The sequence below is a fragment of the Trichoplax adhaerens genome, genomic scaffold (genome assembly GCF_000150275.1).
Source record: "Trichoplax adhaerens TRIADscaffold_27 genomic scaffold, whole genome shotgun sequence".
Taxonomy (NCBI): Eukaryota; Metazoa; Placozoa; class Uniplacotomia; order Trichoplacea; family Trichoplacidae; genus Trichoplax; species Trichoplax adhaerens.
The window spans coordinates 741,816-767,552 of NW_002060968.1; the positions used below are offsets into that span (position 1 = coordinate 741,816).

The 25,737-nt window shown below is 32.0% G+C and overlaps 4 protein-coding genes across 4 annotated transcripts; 2 read left to right on the plus strand and 2 right to left on the minus strand.

Moving 5' to 3' along the window:
* Window positions 1–376: 376 nt before the first annotated feature.
* On the plus strand, window positions 377–8,317 carry TRIADDRAFT_64370 (uncharacterized protein). Its single transcript, XM_002117657.1, has 21 exons — window positions 377–397; window positions 1,781–1,816; window positions 2,869–2,895; window positions 3,039–3,056; window positions 3,168–3,194; window positions 3,557–3,626; window positions 4,252–4,272; window positions 4,443–4,511; window positions 4,682–4,750; window positions 4,921–4,989; window positions 5,160–5,228; window positions 5,448–5,468; window positions 5,633–5,701; window positions 5,867–5,935; window positions 6,106–6,174; window positions 6,340–6,408; window positions 6,626–6,642; window positions 6,750–6,791; window positions 7,043–7,123; window positions 7,214–7,269; window positions 7,914–8,317. The coding sequence occupies exons 3-20, from the start codon at window positions 2,889–2,891 to the stop codon at window positions 7,252–7,254; spliced, it is 897 nt and encodes a 298-aa protein (XP_002117693.1). The 5' UTR covers window positions 377–397; window positions 1,781–1,816; window positions 2,869–2,888; the 3' UTR covers window positions 7,255–7,269; window positions 7,914–8,317.
* Window positions 8,318–9,121: 804 nt separating this feature from the next.
* On the minus strand, window positions 9,122–9,437 carry TRIADDRAFT_32872 (uncharacterized protein; the record flags this gene model as incomplete). The annotated part of the gene is made up of 2 exons (XM_002117685.1): window positions 9,122–9,172; window positions 9,282–9,437. Coding segments are annotated over 2 exons (207 nt in total), but the record flags the coding sequence as incomplete, so codon positions are not given.
* Window positions 9,438–13,811: 4,374 nt separating this feature from the next.
* Window positions 13,812–19,175, plus strand: TRIADDRAFT_61745 (uncharacterized protein; the record flags this gene model as incomplete). Its single annotated transcript, XM_002117658.1, has 20 exons — window positions 13,812–14,049; window positions 14,763–14,800; window positions 14,986–15,065; window positions 15,195–15,259; window positions 15,355–15,483; window positions 15,809–15,954; window positions 16,046–16,157; window positions 16,225–16,348; window positions 16,439–16,495; window positions 16,532–16,694; window positions 16,834–16,968; window positions 17,502–17,618; window positions 17,714–17,797; window positions 17,893–18,018; window positions 18,095–18,148; window positions 18,334–18,413; window positions 18,492–18,612; window positions 18,688–18,768; window positions 18,842–18,925; window positions 18,999–19,175. 20 exons carry the CDS (start codon window positions 13,812–13,814, stop codon window positions 19,173–19,175), a joined length of 2,211 nt encoding a protein of 736 aa, XP_002117694.1.
* Window positions 19,176–19,589: 414 nt separating this feature from the next.
* TRIADDRAFT_61746 (uncharacterized protein) lies at window positions 19,590–24,515 on the minus strand (the record flags this gene model as incomplete). The annotated part of the gene is made up of 22 exons (XM_002117686.1): window positions 19,590–19,668; window positions 19,768–19,823; window positions 19,935–19,991; window positions 20,099–20,196; window positions 20,401–20,576; window positions 20,613–20,677; window positions 20,853–20,893; window positions 21,088–21,197; window positions 21,417–21,481; window positions 21,568–21,624; window positions 21,745–21,804; window positions 21,998–22,056; window positions 22,298–22,385; window positions 22,524–22,598; window positions 22,739–22,793; window positions 22,897–22,949; window positions 23,029–23,141; window positions 23,289–23,323; window positions 23,719–23,822; window positions 23,922–24,005; window positions 24,190–24,240; window positions 24,372–24,515. The coding sequence occupies 22 exons, from the start codon at window positions 24,513–24,515 to the stop codon at window positions 19,590–19,592; spliced, it is 1,725 nt and encodes a 574-aa protein (XP_002117722.1).
* Between the last annotated feature and the right edge of the window lie 1,222 nt (window positions 24,516–25,737).

The following is a 25,737-nucleotide window of genomic DNA, read 5'->3' on the forward strand; positions in this document are numbered from 1 at the left end:
CTTAGCCAGACAGTACAAAACTCCAGAAAACTGCTTTATCATATTATGATAGTTTTAGCTGACATTTATTAGATGAGAAGATCTATGTCCATATAGAAACGCTAGTGATTACTTATTACTATTTACTAGCAATATTGAAGTCGTAATCATTTCGGAAACCTTAAAAGTCAAATGTCTAGTGTGAAATGTTTGTAAAATGTCTTTGAAGATACAATTTCATTTCGATCTTAAACACCTTACACCGTACTATATATCGATTGACTATTTATTCTGCAACAATAAAGGCAATCTTTAGTACTATACTCTAAATTTACTTACGTTGATATATAATGTTTTACTAACATTACTTTCTTTTCTTATATTTTTCTATCATTAGCCCCAGCACTCCAAGAAAATAGTAAGTACAATATAGGAATTAAATTATTGCTAATCTACGTTATAATTATTCTTATTCTATCTTATTTCATTTTGCTTTTTAATATTAAATTTAAAAAATCATTATATTCCATAGTCTATTTTATGCAGTTATACATATAATTGCTACCGTGTTGTTGATAAGTAAGTCCAAATAATTATTAAATTAATTATTAGAAATGTAATGAAGACCTTCTAAGTAGTGAATATATTTAAATTTTAAATAAGATCAAAAAGTGGTACTGCTTAGTAAATTTTCCATTATCAGAAGACAATGAAGGATAGATATTGGTTGAATTGCAGTTTATCACACAATAATCAGTGATTTACAAAGAATACATCATGTCATCCATTATAGTCACATTATTTAGATTGATATTAATTTGCATCATCTAAAAAAGCACTTAAATATACGGAAATGGACTCGTATTTCGATGTTCTTTATGGGACCGATATATTTTCTTTATTATATAGTTAGCTATTCTTTCAAGGTAAACTAAGCCAAAAAAATATTAATTTAGATGAACAATACTTTGTAATTTATCCAGAGAATTGAATTTCAATAGCGATATAATATTTCTGACTTCAAACAGGATTATAAATTAAAGTAGCAAATGACTGTGTTGGTACCATATTTTTGATATTCCTAGCTGATCCGAGCCGTAAGCTATGAATGATTAATCACAATAGTGAGATTTATACTTACGATTACAATGATAAATCGTGACTATATTTATACAAATTAAGGCTTGTGTTGATTGCCTCATTTTACAGTTATTACTGTATTGATCTGCTTTCAGAAATCCGATAAAATAGGCTATGCAGTAAATATTTACTTAGATATAAGTGTTTGAATTGAGAAAAATATCATTGAAAGCTAATTTATGCAATGCAAATGTAATTTTAATGCACTTGGGCAAATCAGTACTGTTAATATATAATTTCATGTTATGATTACTTTCTACCTTATTTAAATGCTATAAATATACTAGATGACGTTTTCAATGTAATTATTTAAAGTTAGTTTATTAACTTGCCAATATTGAAGTATTAGGTTATTACCGTTGATCAAATATAGCGAATACAATCCACTGCTACCTTTATTATTCTATAAACTGTAAAATCTTGTAAATTTTTTACAATTAAATTGCTAAGGTTAATTAGCGGATTGCATAGCTGGCTACATCCACTATAGAATTAGTAATTTTCAAAAAAATTTTCTATTGCCTATATATTGGTAATTTGCCGTATAAAATCTTTCAAATATTTAGATAGAGAAGTATATTCGTATAAGCTCGAATGAAAGAGTTGCATAGGTTTGATATTAAGATTGAACGACAAAATTTTTTATATTTTACGTTATCAGCTGAAATCGATTGGTTCGAAAATCGAGGAGACCACGGTAAAGAATATTAAAATCGTTTTAATTACACAAATTATGATTTGATCACATAATTTAAAGCTCCTATAATTATAGCATTATAACTAATTTTACTACTAGTTTGTCTACATATACATGCTAGAAAGGCTATTTTTAAGATGCTTGTTCTTTAATAAATTTACAGATCAACTACCAAGTATCTAGAAAAATTAACGTAAAACAAATTTCTAAATTACTATAGTCTCCGGGATTCAGTATTCCTTAACTACCTGATAAGAATTTCACACCTTTGCTTCTACGTTAAACAACTATAAAACTATTTTTTTATTCAACTATCTGCCAAGCTTAAATACCCTTCAGCAGCAGCTATCATGTATGAGTCATAACAGTACACAAAATTTAGCTCCTATCGGATAGCTAAATTAATACAGACATTATTTATAATTTAGAACATTTACTGAATGATTCTAGGTAATTAGACTACATTATATCCACACTCAGAATTATTTATAGTATCATCATTAATTGAATATCTGTAGGATATTCATCACAAGCGTTACTAGACATAACGTTATCATCAATTAATATAAGTTAACTTATGAGAGCTCTTACTACAATACAGCATAATTTACCATAATAACATAGTAACTACTGTAATTCTTACTGTAAGTCATTATTAGTTATCTCCATATACAAATGTTAAACACTAAATTTAGTCATTTACTCTCACGAAGGTTCGTACCGTGACAACGGAATATATGTATAAAATCATACCTTATTTCGATTGTACTTTAAGTAGTGAAATTTGATTTCCTAAATGATTCATGTAAATTATGATACTTTATTGGTTACTTTTTGTTATCGATAATCTCGTTACGAAAATAGTCAGCCTATTTAAGAAATATAAAAGAATACATAGTGCTAAAGTACGCTATAAAAAAGCTTATAGTAAACTTTAATTTTTACTGTTATTTTCATGCTTGGATATTACAGTGTGTTAGATAAGTAGTTTGTCTACTTATATATGGTAGAAAGCTTATTTTAAACATGCTTATTTTTATATAAATTTATAGACGAAAGGAATGATGACCTAATGTCATGTATGTACAGCGAATATACGTTAAATACCACACTTTATGTTGATTGCACTTTAAGTGGAGAATTTCGATTTACTATTTGATTCATTTAAATTATGAAACTTCATTGGTATTCTTTGCAATCTATAATCTCGCAACGTAAACAGACAACCTTTTTAAGAAACGTAAGAGAAAAGATGCTGCTATAGTTCATATAAAGACTTAAAAGAAAATATTAATATTTACTTCTATTTTCATGCTTTGATAATTAATCATAATTATTACAATAATTGCAGAGCAAGAAATTCCACCTGGCATGGGAGGTAATAAGTGTTCAAAAATAATAAATCTTACTATTAAATTTAAGATAACTACAAAATTTTCTTACAAAGCAAGAAAAACATTTATAATTCCGAAATGCTATTTACTCAATGTGTTTAATGCATGATTAATGCTGTATAACTTTAATTTTTTAATTGCTTTACAGTTAGTTTTTTCAAGAGAAAAAATTGTAAGTAGTGTTGTGTAACTGAACTATATTGCCGATTTTGGCCAAGTCAAGGAAAATATCTGACCATCTGACTAAAACTGTTTCAAATAATCTTACCTTTTATCCATGTTAGCCTTTCCTAATAGAAGTAAGGCATTGTTAATATACCTCAAAGCCTATTTCATTCAAATTAAGACCGTTCTTATCGATATCTAAACTTAAATCAATCTTTATACATTTATAGTGAACCAAATCAAGAGACAAGGTACGTAAGCTGTAATTTTTGATGTAAGAAATGGCATTTATTTCTCAATTATAAATAATGTCAATAATTTTTTTCCAATCGAACACTTTTCCATTTTTTCCGTCGCTACATTTAACCTCTAGACCGTAAGTTAAAATTTATTAGGAAGAAATAATTATAGAATTTGCAATACAGTACTTTACATAGTGGATATTTGCAATATGGCCTTCATTTACTAAGGCAAATTGATTCCCAACTAAAACACTGTTTTCAATATTTTTCTTCCATATCCTTTCAATCGTTAGCTAACCATAAGTCCATAATAAAATACAAATATCAACTGTATTTCTTTTAAAAGAGATTTTTAATTGCTTGATATCTAATTGATAACGTTTATTTTGCTTTATAGTTAGCTTATTCAAGAAGGAAGGTAATTTTTTAGATATTTGATGGCAGAAATGAAAATTTTCAGTCATTATTTAGTTAAATAAATCAATCTTAATCAAATCATTTTCTTGATAACTTCTGAACCATTAGCTGATCAACGTAAGTCTGTAAATAATCAGAAAAATAATTTTTTACATTCATGTTAAAGTAGAATTACAGTTGCTTAATTTTGGTTAACATCATATATTTTGCCTTACAGTTGCCTTTTTCAAGAAGGAAGGTAATTTTTCGATATTTGACGACAGAAAGAAAAATTTCAATCATTACTTACTAAACTAAATCATCCTTGATCGATCTTTTATTTTGGTATCCTATCAAATAGCTCCTACTCCCGGCTGTAAGTCTGCAATTAACTACGAAAACCAATTTTTGTATTTTATTTTGTAACAGAATATCAATAGCTAGTTATCTGATTGATACTGTATTTTCGCTTTACAGTTGCCCTTTTCAAGAAGGAAGGTAATTTATTAAATATTTGATAGCTGAAAGGAAATTCTAATCATTATTTGGTTTACTAAAATATTACTTATCAATCTTTTTCTTTGGTGTCCTATCAAATAGCTCCTACTCCCGGCTGTAAGTCTGCAATTAACTACGAAAACCAATTTTTGTATTTTATTTTGTAACAGAATATCAATAGCTAGTTATCTGATTGATACTGTATTTTCGCTTAACAGTTGCCCTTTTCAAGAAGGAAGGTAATTTATTAAATATTTGATAGCTGAAAGGAAATTCTAATCGTTGTTTGGTTTACTAAAATATTACTTATCAATCTTTTTCTTTGGTGTCCTATCAAATAGCTCCTACTCCCGGCTGTAAGTCTGCAATTAACTACGAAAACCAATTTTTGTATTTTATTTTGTAACAGAATATCAATAGCTAGTTATCTGATTGATACTGTATTTTCGCTTAACAGTTGCCCTTTTCAAGAAGGAAGGTAATTTATTAAATATTTGATGACTGAAAGGAAATTCTAATCGTTATTTGGTTTACTAAACTATTACTTATCAATCTTTTTCTTTGGTGTCCTATCAAATAGCTCCTACTCCCGGCTGTAAGTCTGCAATTAACTACGAAAACCAATTTTTGTATTTTATTTTGTAACAGAATATCAATAGCTAGTTGTCTGATTGATACTGTATTTTCGCTTTACAGTTGCCCTTTTCAAGAAGGAAGGTAATTTATTAAATATTTGATAGCTGAAAGGAAATTCTAATCGTTATTTGGTTTACTAAACCATTACTTATCAATCTTTTTCTTTGGTGTCCTATCAAATAGCTCCTACTTCCGGCTGTAAGTCTGCAATTAACTACGAAAACCAATTTTTGTATTTTACTTTGTAATAGAATATCAATAGCTAGATATCTGATTGATACTGTATTTTTTGCTTAACAGTTGCCCTTTTCAAGAAGCAAGGTAATTTATTAAATATCTGATGGCTGAAAGGAAATTCTAATCGTTATTTGGTTTATTAAACCATTACTAATCAATCTTTTTCTTTGGTATTCTCGTGTCTGTTAACAGACTGTAAGTCTTTAATTAACGACGGAAATCAATTTTTATATTTTATTTTGTAATAGAATATCAATAGCTAGATGTCTGATTGATACTGTATTTTTGCTTAACAGTTGCCCTTTTCAAGAAGCAAGGTAATTTATTAAATATTCGATGGCTGAAAGGAAATTTTAATCGTTATTTGGTTTACTAAACCATTACTAATCAATCTTTTTCTTTGGTATTCTGACATCTGGCGGCAGGCAGTAAGTCTTTAATTAACGACGAAAATCAATTTTTTGTATTTTACTTTGTAATAGAATATCAATAGCTAGATGTCTGATTGATACTGTATTTTTGCTTTACAGTTCCCCTTTTCAAGAAACAAGGTAATTTATTAAATATTCGATGGCTAAAAGGAAATTCTAATCGTTATTTGGTTTATTAAACCATTACTAATCAATATTTATCTTTGGTTTCCTATCAACTAGCTCCTACTTCCGGCTGTAAGTCTGCAATTAACTACGAAAACCAATTTTTATATTTTATTTTGTAATAGAATATCAATAGCTAGATGTCTGATTGATACTGTATTTTTGCTTAACAGTTGCCCTTTTCAAGAAGCAAGGTAATTTATTAAATATTTGATGACTGAAAGGAAATTCTAATCGTTATTTGGTTTACTAAACCATTACTAATCAATCGTTTTCTTTGGTATTCTGACATCTGGCGGCAGGCAGTAAGTCTTTAACTAACGACGAAAACCAATTTTTTGTATTTTACTTTGTAATAGAATATCAATAGCTAGATGTCTGATTGATACTGTATTTTTGCTTTACAGTTCCCCTTTTCAAAAAGCAAGGTAATTTATTAAATATTCGATGGCTGAAAGGAAATTCTAATCGTTATTCGCTTTACTAAACCATTACTAATCAATCTTTTTATTTGGTATTCTGGCATCTGGCAGCAGGCAGTAAGTCTTTAATTAACGACGAAAACTAATTTTTTATATTCATTTCAATGAGAAATTTCGTATGCTTAATATTTGACTGATACCGTATATTTTGTTTTATAGTTAGTTTTTTCAGGAACGAAGGTAAATGTAAATTACTAATCCACCTGATGCTGAGGAGATTGCATAAATCAGGCTGGCAATCATTACAACACAAATTCACTTATCTTGATCTGGTATTTTAAAATTAGATGCCTACAACAAGAAAGCTGATAAGCTCACAAATCCTAAAGGTAAGCTGTTTCAAAATTGGTAAAAGATTTTCTAGCTGCGGTAGTGCTTCAACTTGATTTTATGATATCTCCTTATGTTTGATATCACCAATGTTTGCTTATTTTGTTGTGACATCTAGATTTGCTACGTAATTTCAACTTTCTCCTTATATCTTACTGCTCCTAGTAAATTTTAGAACAGTTTAATCTTAACTTATGAGGATGTGATTTATAGTAATAAACTAATATACAGATAAATTTTTCAAAAACAGAGGTGTGCCAATTTGAGAAATATAAAGAAATCAGTCCTGCACTTTTGATTAAATGTTGCAAGAAATATTCCTACGTCTTGAGTACATCTAAACTTAAGCTGGTTGATATCAGTTCTAAGATTACTAATTTGTGATATTAATTTCTTTATTTATGTCCTTCATTTTCTATAGCTTCTGAAAGCTTAGCTATATGCGCAAGGCTTATCTGGTGAACGAGCTTTAAATAGGTAATATTTATTTACCAATTTGCTTTAGTAGCGACCTATAGTCCACCTCTTACAAATCTTGCTCTTCAAATTTTTATCAAAGGTTGCTTGACTACTAATTATGAGAGGCACAAACTAGTTCATTTTACACGAATCTGAAACTTGACGCTAGATCATTTTGAGATAGAATTAAATTGTTATATGGTAGTCTATACGCAGTGCGGTGTATTTCTGTATATGGCATCTGACTTTATAGTACTGTAAAGCTACCTCTAGGCGTAAAGTAAGCAGTAATCTTATAACTTTCATTATATAGGCATATATGGTAGCATATATACAATTCGGGCCATAAACTGTTCTTTAACGGAATAATTCGTCAATAGAAGCAGTACTAGTACAAAATTTTATTTCTGTATTTGTTATGCACATTAAAGGCCGATTTAGTCGCTTGCAAAGCGCTAAGGCGTAAGCAATATTTTAATACAATTAAAACTTCTTTTATAGCGAAATAAGAAATACATGTCCCATTGTAGCATCGATTAATTTAAATGGTAGATTGGCTGGAAATTGTTGTCAATTTCGTCTTTACCCATAATTTTAAGATGTGCCACTTTTCTAGATTTTAGCTACGTCAATAGTAACTCGAATTATTCTATTTATTATAGTAGATCGCGCTGGCATGGCTGCACCCGATAAGATTGAATATATAAATGAACCATAAAGTAGACGATTAAGCACTTGCTATTTAAAATTCAAGAATCAAATAACAAATTTTACTTTGTTAAGCGATAGTAGATGTTTTGGTGTAATTAGGACAACAATGGAATACATTTGGGTAACCATTTTATCTAAATCTTCATCAAAACTCTATTTATGTAGTTGTCCCTTTATAGTGATATTCTATTCGTTGCATGTATCGTTAATCTCAGTGTACTGTAAGTTATAAATAGCGCTCTTGTCCAGGAATAACTGATGTACAAGTACAATAACGTCTTCATGTTATCAGTATTAGCCCGAATGTAACCATCAAAGCTATGTAATTATTGTCGTAGGTGTCATAAATCGAAATAAACCATACGATTAACTGTAACTTTCTGTCAAATATTTTATGTGGTGTTTTTCATAAAAAAATGAGATCATTAGTTGCATCGAACCTACGATATAAAACAATCAAATAATCAACGCTAGTTTCGCAAATAGTAATCTACGTTTTACTATAGGTACAGCACAATGATCAGCATTCATGGATGACCACCTGCGATAAAAATTTTATAGGGATAATCTATATTGTTGACAAACTAAAATAATGATGAATGTATAGTGCAGTACTTTGATAAGATATGTTACAGGATCATAACGCTAAACAGTCACTACGGATATATGAACGGTAAGTTTTAACGCAATCTAGATTGAACAAATTTAGAACTTGATAGTGCGTAGCTGTCTTCCAAAACCAAGTATGAGGCATATAAGGCAACATTTACAAGTTCTTTTAAGAAATGAGGCACGTAAAGAAAATTCTTAGAAATTTTGATTTCACTTATTCGCTTCTACTGTAATATATTCGCTCAGTAACCGCAGTACAAATATCCAGGATTAGGAAACGTCAGTATCATTCTCGTAATATACATTCTTTTTCAGACAATGAAAAAGTACATAACTATATCTCCTTGCACTTATTAATTACCGTTGCAACAAATCCTTTACGTAATTAGAATATAATCAATATTTAACTAGTAAACAAGGTACACAGAGATAGTTATGACTTATACAAAAATAGATGTTTCCTGTCGGAAAATTTCATTCCACGTCATTACAATAGTACATCCAAACAGAATTCTTCTATGGCATACTAAATGATATGTCCATTCTACTACACATTCTCAATCATAGACGCAATTTCCTTGATACGGCCAGCAAAGTTCTGAAGATTTAGAAGACTATAATCAATTTCGTTTTTATGTTAAGTTTATGCTTCAAATTATTATATTCTTAAATACAAACTGCATATACTGTCACTAGACAGTATTTACCTTAAACTCTGATAGCTCTAACTGCAAGTATTTTTTTCTTGTTGAACCACTTGGAAGAGCAATTGTTAACATAACTGTAACCAGTGGGGTATTCATATTAGGACATCGATTTGAAGATGTTGCGAAGGATAGCTTCCACTGCATATCAATCAACTTTAAGATAATTCAGAAATATTTTAAATTCGTGTACTTATCGATGATAGCTAACGTGTTCATTCTAATGGCAACAATCGCAAATGTACCTTTCCAATGCGTAGATAATTGCTTTGATATTGGTGCACCATTTTCCGATTCTGGAGAAATATTGATATATCATATTAGATGACCAGAAACAACCATATATTGATGGCATCATATTTAGCCACTCTTTCAGCATATCTTATTCTACATTCCTACTCCGAAATTAATGATATGTTTGCCAATCATTACCTCTTCAGTCCAAGCTTTACAAATAGAAGCTGAAGTTAAATTGCTGCATACAACACTTTGCTTGAAAATTTGGCTTAACATGGAATCATCTAGCTGTTCTGTATTCGCGTATCTAATAACGTATCAAGAAAATTATTTTAGTAAGGTCCCGTTACACAGTAGGCATACATGATCAACGACAACGGTTTCATCTGTAAATCATTTACTCGTTAACTTTAGCTGGTTACAAACAGCAGCTTTGATAACATCAAGATGTTATGAATTAGGAGTTTTACTTTCAGAGAAATTTGAATAGACTTAGAATTTAATATTTATTTAAAAAGGTATTAGCTACTTGCCGATAAGTGTATGTAATTGCATTGATTAAATTTTGGATGGCACTTTCTTGCACAGGTAATGTTAAAGATTCGATATCCTAACAGCAAAGGAAATAATTTAGGTTCGATAGTATTGTTAATTTAGGTATAAAAACGGCTGTGCTAAGATAAAATTTAAATTTAATAGTCATTAGTAATATTATGTACATAATTAGGTCGTGTTACTTCTTTACAGCAATTTAGAAGGATGGAAGTGACTTTAAAAATCATGCATTCGATATCTATCTTTAAAGGCTGTCATCTATTTTGCATCATGAATTTGTTCTGCAAGTAGATGAGATAAATCACTCGCATGCAAGCTTAATCTTCGTGTAATTCTGTCTATTCAGAGTTTAATACGTCGTAGTTAATGTACGATTTCGATTGAGTATTTGTGCAAATGAGCTTGATCCTAGTCTACCTTTAGCTCAACCAAGGTAAACACGTTGTAATACTAAAATTAAGCTTCAAAGTCTATGTCATTGATATTTCATCATCAATTCATACTACAGAGGGTAAACATTAACACTTTTTTTGAATCTATTAACAAAAGTATAATATCCCTTTTCACATCCTGTAATGCAGTATCCTGTGTCTTTGCTGAGCAGTCTTTGAGAAGGTATTTGAATTAAGCATGAAGTCTATTTTAGAAGGGCAAAAAGATTGTAGAGAGGACAGGCATCCATATTTGTATTGTAAATAAGCAAACAACAATATCGCTTATATGGCGGTATAGCTCATCGGCCATATCAAGATTGCGTTCCTGCTGGAAGGGTAGAATAGTTTACTGTCAATACTCTATGCGGTATTGGACTGTATTATTATTACAAACGACACTAAACCTTCGACATCAAGATGAATTCCTAGCAATTACAAGGTTTGCCGGTAAATGCTATCTGAAAGCCCATGAAGTATTAAAATGACTCTACGTATCGTCTGACTGACGCGATGCAAAGTTGTATCCATACGCCTATTCTGCTAGGATGACCAGTTTTGTACTTTATGATGCTTTACGCTCGCACCTTAAAACATAGTGTAGAAGCGAGGAAGAGTTTAATAATCTGGTCTAAATCTGTACCTTTGTATATCGACTGATGGAACATAGGCCAATCTTCCCACTAAGAAACAGGATAATATCATCACACTATATTGACAAGGAAATAACATTCATATCCGATTAGAACTGTCTCGATTGCTTTCTTGGTAGCTAAGCTGCTATATTCATTTTAATAATATTTACGACAAAACGCGGAAAGATCGATCGCTATTGGAATCAAGGTAACCTTTCCACATGCTAGTAACTTACCAATAGTTGCAGGAAATTGGATGGTAATATATTAGCCGTTTGAATGGCCAGATGAAATCCTAGATGAAATACGAAAAGCTGATTGTATATTACTTCGACACTACTGCAACTTGTCAACATACTCATCTTACTGCACTTTCAGCACTTGCTTGACCCATGGTCAGTAAAATGATGATGACACATGGATATCACGATAATAGTTGGTCTTACCTTCCGGTGCTTGCATGAATAACGCCATCTTTCTTCCGATGTTGGAGCGATGGATTGTAGGTAAGAGGCGGCGGATAAGTGGACGAGAAAAGAGTTGCCTACCAACTCACGGGCTTACCGTTCCATTGCCATGGCATTCTTATCGTTCGTCAATGCTGCATCCGTAGTTAGGTACCGTTCTGGCTTCGGACTTACTGCGATTGTAACTGATGGGAAAGACGGATGGTCTGCATTTGAGCAGCATTCTAGGCAAGGACTAGTGACATTAGTTTTGCTATTCATTTGGTTATTGTTCTGGCTTCGGAATTTCTTCGATTGTAACTGACTTGAAAGATGGATGGTCTGCTACACTACCTACTGCAATTAGTGTGGATAAACGAATAGTGTGGGTTCCTAATTAGTGTTACCCACATTAAATATGGTATTACCAAAAATGTGCTAAACGATCCACACTAAATATGGTAATACCAAAGATGTGCTAACTACCTACATTAATCACTAATTGCCGTGCCCAGTGTAGTGAGCAGCATTCTAGGCCAGGACTGGTGACATTAGTTTTGCTATTCATTTGGTTATTGTTCTCATGTTCTGGCTTCGGAATTTCTTCGATTGTAACTGACTGTCACAACCCTCACTTGTGGCAAAGGAAAGTCAAGAACTCTAGTGTAGTTACTTAAAACTTGGGCTATTTCTCCCAGTACTTTCAGTTTCTATGAGAGAAGTATTTGAGATCTCGATTTCTCGGCTGATCTCCACAGACAACTGACTAATTATTACACTATTCTTCATGATATGAGTCTTGCCGTTTCTTGAGCAATTACTTTTTTTATTCTACAAACACACGCGCTTAAATAGGTTTCTACAGTGAATTCCAATATTAACGAGTGAGAATTCACGCTTTACAAGTTACATTAATTAGTATAATACCATTACTAAATGTACATGTCGATATTCTCAGACTTAGATAGCTACAAGCTATCAGGTGTTAAGACGCTTAACCTTCATCCATATACAGCTCAATTTTTAGAGATTAACATACCTTATAAACCTACAGTAAATTAACTGCTAACAACTTCTATTTTTATCTCATTTCTACCATCCTATTATCAGCTACAAGCGCATTAAAACATAGCACATAACCTTATCTTATCTATTCATAAGCATTCATTAATTTACAGTTACTTAATTAGTAACGGCGTACCGTGACACTGACATGAAAGACGGATGGTCTGCTACTAAGTAGCATTCTAGTCAAGAACTGGTGACATTAATTTTGCTATTCATATAGTCTTTGTTACGGCTTCGGACTTTCTTCGATTGTAACTGATAACGAACGACGGATGGTCTGCTACTGAGCAGCATTCTAGGCCAGGACTGGTGACATTAGTTTTGCTATTCATTTGATCATTGTTCTGGCTTCGGACTTTCTTCGAATGTAACTGATAGGAAAGACGGATGGTCTGCTACTAAGCAGCATTCTAGGCAAGAACTGATGACATTAATTTTGCTATTCATATAAACCTTGGACAGGTGTACTGATAGGAAAGACGGATGGTCTGCTACTAAGCAGCATTCTAGGCAAGAACTGGTGACATTAATTTTGCTATTCATATAAACCTTGGACAGGTGTACTGATAGGAAAGACGGATGGTCTACTACTAAGCAGCATTCTAGGCAAGAACTGGTGACATTAATTTTGTTATTCATATGGTCATTGTTCTGGCTTCTGACTTTTTTGGATTGTAACGGATAACGAACGACGGATGGTCTGCTACTGAGCACTGAGCAGCATTCTAGGCAAGGACTGGTGACATTAGTTTTGCTATTTATTTGGTCATTGCTCTGGTATGATGTAAGATTGAGTGTAAAGTATCGATACAGTTCCACATGATCACAGTCTAGTTTTATTACCAAAAATGGATGATTCATTTCCCGCTGCAATTCTAGAGTCTCGCAATACTACAACGTATAGTATACAGAGTACAGTACTGTATCCTGTATCGAGTGACTGTACACTGTACGGTATTGTACCGTACTGTACAGTGTACAGTGTACAGTACAAGAAGTTAGTACTGTAATGATACTGTACTGTATGAGCCTGAGGTGAAGCAATCGACAAGGCCGCTGCCAAGACTAAAATGCCGCAAAGAAAGCTAATTGCTAGTTCGCAATCAATTCAGCTCAAGATTACGGTTTAGAAGAGACTATTCAAGTTGATTGATGTTCATCATGAATGCTAAGACTACTAGTAAATCACCTGCTGGTAAAAAGAGAGATTATACAACTTGGAATAGCGTTGATGATGACCTCCTTATTCCAAATAAGTCGATGGTAGCTTTCAACAAGGCATGCCAAACCATGGGTAGGCAAAAAGTGGTCGAGGAGTTGCTTGATGGTTACTCTTTAGGTTGCGGCTTTTGCTATCGACAGCAATTCTATGCTAAAGTAACTCTAATCAAGCAACAAGGTAATTGCTTGATATAAGTCATCAGTCATTCTTGGCTTGCTTGATCTACTTTACCAATGGATTTGAATGTAGCCGTCGCCGGCTCATGATTGTTGCTTGTCTCAGCTGAAATGGTTACGAGCGTGAGAAGCTGCGATGCGATTGTTTATTTCAATTCTTTTCCACTCTCAATAGATCGCTTAGAAATTCCCTCTTCTATTCGATCCGATGCAATATATGTCAACCCTGCTACAATGAAAATTTGTAAACTCGTTCTAGCTGGACCAGTTGTTATCCAGGCCCGCTGTAATACTGATGTAAATGTTGTAGTTTATTTCACTATAATGTTATTGCTATTAAGCAGTATTCTATTGCAGCTGTGATACTATAGTATTGCAGTCACATGCATGATGTTCCTATTTCATTCATTGCATTTTAACTAATATATCTTGCACTCTCTGGTATATTTAGAATGTGTCCGTTGGTATTGCTTGGCCCTCGGAATCCATTCCGCCAGATTGTGAGTGTGATAGGGAGAGAATTCTTACTGAAATAAATTGTAGACATGGACGCTGAATGAATGCCATTCAATAAAAGCGATTGTAGATCGTATTTTGCTGATCAAACGTTACAATTTTTGATAGAGTTGGGCATGTTGTTCCTCTTTAAAGTAAAAAATTAGGACAACATCTTACGTACATATTACTAACAAAATTATTTGTATTCCATTGTAGGCATAGCAATCCATCCAGAAATGATGAGCAGCATGAAGGTATACGGGGTATATCATTATAATGAATCAGTATGCTATACTTAGAGTACAACTTGTTTATAGCTTAAATTGGCCAGTGTGTCGTAAGTATCAACGTAAAATAGATAATATAAGTGCTCAGAAAATCTGTTGTTAGCTCATACTGGCTTTGTATTGCATATCAGAAATAATCATTTCCACTTTAGTTACAGATTCAAGAATTGGCATGCTTAAAGCCTGCCGCAAAATCTGTTATTTACGCGTCAGAAATTGCAATTAAGCCGATGTGAGTTTATTTCACTTACGTACTTGAAAGATTTCGTTGCTTATTAAATTAATATGATAAAAATTTTTCAACAACTACGAATATTCATTTCTTATATAAATATATATGTATTGGCTACTTATCATACAGATTTGATCATGATGATATCCTAAATAGCCAATCTTTGTTATACGGCGATACCAAACAACATTTAGGTAAAAATATTTACTAGTCTAAAATATAGAAATTTGGGGGATATCATTATGGACATTTTATTACACTTGAACTGCCCATTTTATCTCACTTAAAGACGGCAAGTATTTTCTTCCTGGTAATCGATTCCATATTTGGTTAAATGGTAAAAGTTACCAGTATGAAGTTTCGTACCTTCAAGGCATTCACGGCCGCATTCAGTTACGAGAGCAGGCAACTGACTTAGGTTATATCATTATTTTTTCTAGTTCTAGTTACAGTACCATTTCAGCTTTTAAAAATTGCTTGCCTTTTCATGATAATCTTTTATAGGTTTTACTATACATTTGGGTGCAAACACCCCAAGATATACGAACAAGTATTTACTTACTTACTTTATACTATAGATTTAGTAAACACGAAAATATCGAATATAACTGTATCGGTGAAAGAAGGCAAGAAAGGTGGACAACGGAAATTGCTCCACAATACCATATATTCATTTGACTTTATCATTTCCATTTACTTGGCTATCTTTATAACTTATCTAATTAACAATTCGCAATTATTAGAACCGTCTGTAATCCAGAATTCTAAGTTAACTGTGGTAAATGGAGATGCGGTGACAAAATATGATGCAATGGACCATTTCTTATACGTTATAAAGATCGAGCATACACAATTGCGGCTTATTGGAATGACTGATATGAGCTGTCAGGTAATTCGATAAAGCGGATAGACGAGCCAATGATGCCTAATCCTGTTTTGCTCTTGTTTCCTTATTATTATTTCATTTTATTACTTGCTAGACCGATAAATTGGTAACTTTTAATGAAGTCGGCGGTTTGAAGAAACAAATCCGAATGATTAAAGAAATTATGGATTTTACGACAATTTCTGGCGATCATGGCAGCAGCTTAGGTAAATTTATGACAGCTTTTTATGATACCGTAGGTAATATGAAAAAATATTTTTGATACTTCTGTAGGTATTATGAATGGAATTTTATTGCATGGGCCATCTGGTGTTGGTAAGACTCTTGTTGCCGAAGCTGCCGCTAATGAAAGCGGAAAAACATCCTTTCATATTAATGGTCCTGAGATTTTTAGCAGGTGCAAGATGAAGATCGTATTGCACAAAATAACTGTAATATTCAATGGTAGAATATGGCTTATTTTAAATATGTTACTTGTAACCTTTAGGCTGTATGGAGAAAGTGAAGCTAAGCTGAGAAGAATATTTGATGACGCTGTACACAGGTAAACGTTGACATGATAGCGTTATAATAATTAAAGGGCATTGATTACTGCTGTTTCATGGCCATTTCGAAATAGAGCACCAAGTATTATTATTGTCGACGAATTGGATACCATATGTCCAAAGAGAAGCTATACCCAAAATGAAGTTGAAAAAAGAATTGTAGCTACCTTTGCTAGCCTACTAGATCGAATTTCAAAGGTAAACTTTTGAACCAGAGATTTTTGATTAAACATGCAACGCAGATCAAAGTGTTAGTGACGTTATAAATCGGACTAAAATTATTCTTAATACTCTCCTAACATGCTTAATATTCATATCCTTCTGTACTTCGAAAAAGTCAAGTGGTTCAGAACGCGTTGTTGTCATCGCTAGTACTAACAGAATCGATGCAATTGATACAGCATTAAGAAGACCTGGTCGTTTTGACAGAGAGATCGAAATTAGTATACCTAGTATTGATGACAGAAAAGAGGTATAGTTGAGAGCATCTTCAATTAAAGCAAAATTGTTAATTTTTATACTTAACTAATAGCTAGATCTGAATTCTAGATATTGCAAAAAATATTGGCCAATGTCCAACATACACTGTCGGATCAAACCTTGACAAGGTGATCAATGTCGAATAGGCTTGATAGTTGATTGCATATTACCATTTTCTTATTGCTATTGGTAGTAAATCTGACTTCATTCACTTACACCCTCCTAATTATGTAATATCAGCATCGCTGACTCTACTCATGGTTTCGTTGGTGCGGATATGCTGTCTCTTTGCAAGGAAGGTGAAAATCAGTGAATGTGCAAACTGATGACGTGACTCTTTTAAATACCCTTAAGATGTAAAAGCGTGCTTGTATGATTGAATTGTAGCTGCAGTGCTATCAATGAAGAGGAATACCAGCTTGGTAAGCAAGGGCTTTGCCGATAATTGAGATTTTATAGTTGAATTTCGGTTTAATCATTATTGCAACCCTGCCACTAATCCTCAAAACGGTAATACTTTATCAGCAGCTAAAAGATTTTGAAGGAGAACTAAGAATTAGTTTACAGCCTTCCGATTTTCTTTCTGCAATAACTAAGATCAAACCTAGTGCTATGAGAGAAGTTGCTGTTGAAGTACCAAAGGTGGTTATCACATTTCACAATAATAATTATAAGTCATTTTATCTGATGGTAGGATCGACACTATGGATCATGATTTTGTGTATTTGACTCTACAGGTTCTGTGGACTGATATTGGTGGTCAGCAAGAGATAAAGCAACGCCTCAAAGAATCCGTAGAATGGCCAATTAAACATCCTTCGGTCGGTATAAGCAAGTATTTTTTATGCAGATACCAAAGCGTTAGAACGTATTCTAATAAATAGTATTATATAAAATGTGCTTCCCTCCATGATAGACTTTTAGGCGGTTAGGTGTTAAACCCCCTAAAGGGATTTTACTGTACGGTCCACCAGGATGCAGTAAAACAATGATAGCTAAAGCCTTAGCAACAGAAAGTGGTTTAAACTTTTTAGCTGTCAAGGTCAAATCATAAGATTTCAATACATTATAGTATAGTACTCGTTTGATATGCGAATGTATTGAATACAAATATTTAGGGGCCTGAGTTATTCAATAAGTGGGTTGGTGAATCTGAAAAAGCCGTTAGAGAAGTAAATATTCGTAGTTACAGCAATATTATTGCGAATGACCATTTTAATTACTATATTGAAATCAGCTATTTAGCAGTTATGGAAAATATTATGATAGGCACATTCGATCTTTATTCACAGTCAAATAGTAGCATTCTTTTAATTTGCTGACGGATAATAGTCATTTATCTAATAAATTCTTGCAGCTATTTCGTAAAGCTCGGGCCGCATCCCCCTCAATCATATTTTTCGATGAAATTGATGCCTTGGCTGCTCAACGCGGAAGGTATCTTCTAGGACAAATATAAGATATTGTAAAATGTGTAGTCAATTAATATAATCGACGTCATCGTTTCAATTCAAGTGATGGAGCAGGAGTTGGCGATCGTGTGCTTACACAGTTATTAACTGAGCTGGATGGAATTGAACAGTTGGAAGATGTAACGATAGTAGCAGCTACAAATCGACCTGAGATGATAGACAAGGTGATATATGTAGTGATGTTTTGCACTCTATAATTAATACTGATGTACTCAACTAGCTTTCACTCTAACCGACAGGCTTTACTGAGACCCGGTCGTATTGATCGTATATTGTATGTCCCTTTGCCTGATAGTGAAACCAGGCATGAAATTTTAAAAGTCAGTCTTAACTACTACATTTCGGATAAGAATAATTATTGCCACCACAATGAGTAACTTTATTATTTTTTAGATTCAATTTCGTAGAATTCCAGTTAATGATGATGTTGACATAGAATATTTAACCCTTAAAACTGAAGGATTTTCTGGCGCAGAGGTTTGGATATTCTTAATTTTAAGCACTAGTAGTGATATCGAAATTTATTGTTTTCATGCGTTAATTGAACTAGGTGGCCTTGCTGTGTCAGGAAGCTGCCTTTGCAGCTTTGCAAGAAAACATCGAATGTGAACGTGTTTGTCGTCAGCATTTTATTAATGCTTTAAATATGGTTGTTCCAAGAACATCGCAAGCAGCTATAACACAATATAAAAGTTATTATCAACAATCTGGCCTATACATGATTTAATCCAGAATCAGCATTATAAAATAGTTCTCTTTATATCATGTGCTTTAAAAAGTACCGTAGAGTATAATCTCATTTATATTTTAAGTAATGAAATATGAAGATTAGACCGCACATTAAATAATTTCTGTATTTGTATTTACTGCTTTTAAAGTAACAAGATTTATAGATTATTAAGCACAGATTATAGATTTACTCTAAGTATTTATAAATGGTGAACGTTCGCACGATTATTGATTGAGGCTATTTAAGGTCAGACGTGTCAATACTGCTGCGTGTAGTTCAAGTGCCTAAAGGTAAACATAAACATATGTAAACAAATTACTGGATATTTTGTTAGATACTAATTCGAATTGGTTTGGCGATTGTAGCTAATTATGATGCAGAACTTTATTCAACGAAGCAATTTCTATTTGTTTATGGTCTACGTACAATTTCATGTAGTCCTAAGTTTGCTGCGATATGTATAACTTGTTGCCACTGCCGTTGGGTTACACTGTGATATTTTTATCACAAACCATTCAATTGTGTTAATCGGGAAACACAGATTTAATGCTATTACTTTGTTATCATAACTGGCAATTACAAGACTTACGATATCTCTTGAATTACGAGAGGTAATAAATTCGAATTTGTCTCATCGTAGATGAACTAGTAAGATGAAAATTAGTAAAAGTTAAAGCTATGTTATTTAAGCAGTAAAGCTAACAAATCAATTCATTCTATGTTCATTTCCTCAAAAATTTAATTTTGTATACTTACTTGCAGCAGATTTTCAATAACATCCCATTTATTTAAGTCATGCAATAAATTAACAACCTACAGTATTATCAATCACGGACAGTAGGAGAATAATTATATTAGTAAGCATGCTGACATCTAAGAGTAGTGTAGCATGATTTTCTCTATCATGAATAAGAAAATACCTGATGTACTGAAAGTGGAGCAAAGCTATTTGATTCTCTTCGGCATAATAATTTACTAACTTCGAATACAGGAAATTCGGATAACAATTGCGTAAAGTCTGTAATTTAATGTTTCAGCTTGAAGTTATTGACAATGGTTAAATAATCTCGTATATTTTTATCATGGTGGTTACAAATAGACTCGATGGTAAAGCTGTATTTCAGTTCATTGTATCAATAAAGAATTTCTAGGTTATTATAGCAATTGAAATCCAAAGAGCATACAATATGAACGGGTAAAATTTATAAATTTTTTGCTTTACCTTTAATTGTATAATTAACTTCTTGACAATATGCAAGTAGATTCTGATATAGGCCACGCTTATGGTAGCAGTGAGTAACTTTTTTGTGACATTCACATTGTGAATAAATACTTTGAGCCAGTGTCACATACATGGTATATTTTCTAAACGGATGAATAGCCCTATTAACAAAATCGCTATTTGTAGTATTTGAAATATCGCTAAATACTTACTTAAGATCGGTTTCATTATTAGAGAAGCTTAAGATGATATCTCCCATGACTTCGCTTAGAGTCAACTATTGATGGAATCAATATTAAAAAATCAAGCCCTTACTATCATTTCTCAGCATTACTTTTTTGCTAATAGCTATATATAGTATTTGACAATTTAGCGCAACATATTTTCTTGGATGAGAAATAAAAATTTCATATTTATTAATTACGAATGAGTACCAAAGATGATACTAGTACCTGTCCTTGGGCAATCCAGTGGACAACAAGATCATCTCTTCCTATAACATGATTGATAAAGGATCAGAAATGACTTCAAGATAGGAGATGCAATGAAACTCTACTTTTGCAATTTCATCAGCTCATCTTAACTCTCGTCAGTTGAAGAACTGCTAGTGCATTGCAACTACTCAAGTAAACAGACGATATCATATATCACAACTATTTAAGAATCCACGCGAATAAAGATATGGACCTTCAGTTAAAGCACAGTTGATGTACTCGATGGAATCATTTACAGTTGGTCTGTGGCTAACCGCTTCCGCAGAAGACATAATCGCTTCGCAATATGCTAGCAAGGGTGATCTACAGTATAATATCAAAATAACATATGCATTTTAATTGTTAGAAAAGGCCGTTTACATTAAACTATTACAGCCAATTATTGCAGATTATCTTTAGGGAAATCTACATAAACATTGTACTGCTCTTGCTGATTGATATTACATTGAGAGATACAATCCCTTGGAAGTATGCTGTGAAATGTAATTTACCTGAGTGCTTATTATAAAGATATTAGCTTACCTGCAACTTGCTTGTTTTTTCGCTTCTTTAAATCGATTCAAAGTTTGCGTCGTCCTTAGAACTCCCTGATCAAAATTTAAAACAATTTATTACACTTTCTAATTGTTAGCGTTATTATCTACTTCATACATGATAGAAATTAGACACTAACCCTTGGAGAATTAGCAGCATGGATAGCGGCCTGTTCATAATGCTTATCCTGAAATAGCTAAAAAAATAATAATTGTGAAATTGTATGAAATATAAGGCATTACATTATTATTTTCGTTAATGATTAGTGGTGTAGCCGAACTTCCTAAGGCTACTGTGATAACAGGGAATTACATACCACATTAAAGGCTTCAATATATTCCAAAATAATTTCAGCTTCTTTTTCCTTTGTAGGATCCTAAATGATGTTATAAGGTTAAACAACTTAAACTCTCGTAACTATATTCCGAAGCAATTACATGTTACATGCTTAAACTGCGGAAGGATCATTCTAATACCATGGATAAATATAAATTCCATATTTCAACTTTATATTGACATCACTGTAGTTAAACAATTTTAATAATGAATAAGTAAACAATGAAACTTACGTCCTCATCAAATAAATTACTTTTGGCCATTTGCAGATCATAAGTTCCGTGATAAGATTCTAACATGGTTAATTTATTAAAGTTTTACAACCATACCGCATCATTTTAACAAAATAGTCGTACTACTGCGATAATATTAGTCTTTAGCTCATGTAACTTCTGCAGATGTCATAAGCTTTACCATACATTGTTAGAATGTTCGAAAACATATAATTATAGATATGAAATGAACATTGTGATATAGTGACCAGGCATTCTGGATTTAAAGTTAGGATTTAATGATAAAAAAACCTAACGTACCTATAACGTTTTTGAGAACTTTTAAAGTAGACTCAAAATCAATTAAAGACTCATTGGAACCACTTTGTAATAAACAAGTCTGCAAAGCCTTGATTACAAATAAGTATCAGAACGATAAAATGTTTAGATAAATCAATGGTGGTTTAAAAGTAGTAATTTCTAATAAAATGGGCTTATATGACGAATATTTACGAATAATATGCAGGCATAAAATTTCATCTTTTACCTCACTCGCTACTTTATACATATGCCCCTTAATGGCTAATTGCTGATGATCATCGACAATGCCTCGATAATTATCCTATGTTATGAACCAGGTTATATCCCACAGACAATAAAATATTTTAAAAGATCATATGAGTTACTGTTGCTATGCTTTTCTCCAATTCACACAATTAATATGATTTCATCAATGCATGGATTACTTAGGCGTAATTGTACCTCCTTAGTCGCCCACTGCTTCTTCAGGGTTGCTTGAATTTCTTTAGAAGCAAATCTATCATATGAATTTGTGAAATAATGTTTAAAAGTTTTAGATACAAGTTTTATCAACTTATTGATGGAGAGAATAAATTGCAGCAATTTTAAATATTTCTTACTTTATATTTTCTGTATCTTTTATTTCTTGAATATCCGATTCGCATTTATCTAACTATAGCACACAGATTACCAAATTAAATGTAGCGAATAAATGCAATGATGTAACCATATTGTCTTAGTTGAATATTTACTTCCTGCCGTAATGCTTTAACATTATCAACGTCCTTTTTCGATATTCCTGGAGCATATCCCAAAAAATTTTTTTCAAGCTTGGTAACTACTTTCTTATTAATTGTCCTCATTTCTGAAATAAAATAAAATCTCAGTAACCATTTATCACTAGCATTTCTAGGTATTTGCTTAGAAATTAAAATACTACTGCAATTTTTGGCTCGTTGTTTTGGATTATAAAAGAAATACTATTTGTTTTGTAAACTAATAATTGATATACCTCGGTCTTTACGGATGATATCATTCCTCTTTTTTCTAGGAATATAGGTAAAATCATGAAATTACTATATGCAATTAGCAATACGAAAGCGTAGTGATCAAATTTCAAAACAATTAGTTGCTGATTACGTTTCTTCCTCCATCGCAGCTCTTAGCCTATGTTTTAAGTTGGTAGGAGCGATGAAAATGATTAATTTATTATAAACAATTAGTAAAAAATTACGGAAATAATATCGATGCACTATGATACCGTTTGTTGTCAGCCTCGATATAATCTAGTTTTTTCTTTAATTCTGCTTCACGTTTATAATAATTTCTTAATTGATAAAAACATTGGATCAAACATTCGAATAAAGAAATAATAATATATTTTTTAAAACTGCTCAGATCACAATCTTAAAATCTCTGAATTAGAAAATTGAAATTATTACCCTAGAGTAGCCTGAGTGTAAGTTAAAGACTTTAGTTTAGACGCAGATAGTATGGCCTCTTCCTTTTCTTGTTCTAAATGATCGATGACATTTTCGTATTGGGCCTATATTTTTAAATAGCCAAGTTAATGCCATGTAAATTTTAAAATACTTCTACCAGCTTTTAAAAGGTGTCATTTTGTTATCTAACGCTTTTACAGCACCTTAATAATAGCAAGGATATCTTTATAGGATGTAACATGTTCAAGTAGGTGTCCTAGAACTTGCTTATGTACCAAAAACCTCTTCTAAAATATCAGTAGACGGATCGGTTAAAAGTACTGTCAAATTTTATGATATAAAATTTGCTGCAATCTGTATGATCCTTTCAAAAGTATTTATTTTACATATCTGTAACAAGCATATCCTATTAAAGCAAACTTATTGTTCGAAATAAGACTCATTTCATCAAGTACGTTTCCTATTACTTACTTTTCTAGATTGGTGATCAGAGTTCGACGTGTTCTTGACTTTTTCTAATTCCTATATTTAATGAAGCGGCAATGATGCATTGTCATAAAAGTTACTGATTAAGCAGATTATATTGAATGTAAAATAAATGACTTTAATACCTAAAGTACCACTCATAAAATAAAATGTTAAAGTTCTTATACCTGGTCTAATATATTTTGAAGACGTTTAATAGATTGCTTTTCTTTATCTTCAACTCTATCTTCTCCATGGTCAAAGTTCCCTATCTCATCAATAATAGGAGATAATAGTCTCGGTCTTTCCCTGGGTACTTTAAAGTTTTCCATACTATTTTAATTAATGCAGAAATAAAACTTTTAGTACATGTTTTACGTTATATACGATAAGTTTAAATCATCACCCAAGCTTTCGTATTGTAATGAAAAATCGTGTTAGTAATTTATGTCATTAGAGACACATTAGATTAACTAATAATTTAATGGGTATTTCTATGTCTTTAATGGGAAAACTACTTAATGGATACTACGACATGATTGAAATAATATTCAAATGTCTATCGTTTCAGAAATTGTACTGCGAGTGACGTCCTGATACTCATGCTAAATAAACGGTTGGGTAATAAAAACATGGCTATTACAGACACATCATTGAAAAAGCTCTATACTTAATGAAAGGAATAGGGATAGCGTTTGATAATCCTAATTTTATGATATTTAGAAGAAGGTATTCGTACAAAATCTAAGAAACACAGGCAAAATTTTTGAGTTTTAACCCGCATTTATAACCAATGAACGTGCTTGATGATTACCACTATAAACAACACAAAATCGAAAATGATAAAAGTTTACTGCCCGACATGTATTTTATAGCGCCGTGCCTACTATGCAACACCTAATGTTGACTATTCCCTCATCATTAGCAGTCCTTAATAACTAGCTAGTTACAAACCCAGATTTTACTGAAATATGAATCAATTTCATAATAATTTAGCTACATAAAGCATTACGGTATTTTGCATTTCTTAGATGGGGTTCCAAAAGTATACAAACTTTCATGAAGATAATGTCATATCATAGAAAAATAAGTTATCGTTTAATTCTAAGAGACTATTATCAAACGATAGCAATGTTAAGTTTATTACTAAAAAGCCATTCTACATAAACCACAAGCGAATTACATTATTTTCTACGCGTATTTTAGAGAATAACAAGACAACAAACTTATATAACGAATATTAAGACGTTGGTTTAAAGGCTGATAAAATGGCCCGAAATATATATACAACAATTTTACTAACCTACCTAATTCCAAAGACGTTGTGTTGCAGATTACTTGTTCAAGCTGTTTTGAAGTGAATAGATTGGCTAATGTACCTAACAAATTTCATTAATCAAGGACATGATAACCCATGATGAGGTTTTGAATTCTGTCAATATCCACAAAATGTTAATAAAAGATGACAACCTCTATCATTGCAAGAATACTGCTGCCTCTATTAATAATTATAATTGACTTTACCCGTTATAATAATCATTAGAATCTGTGGTG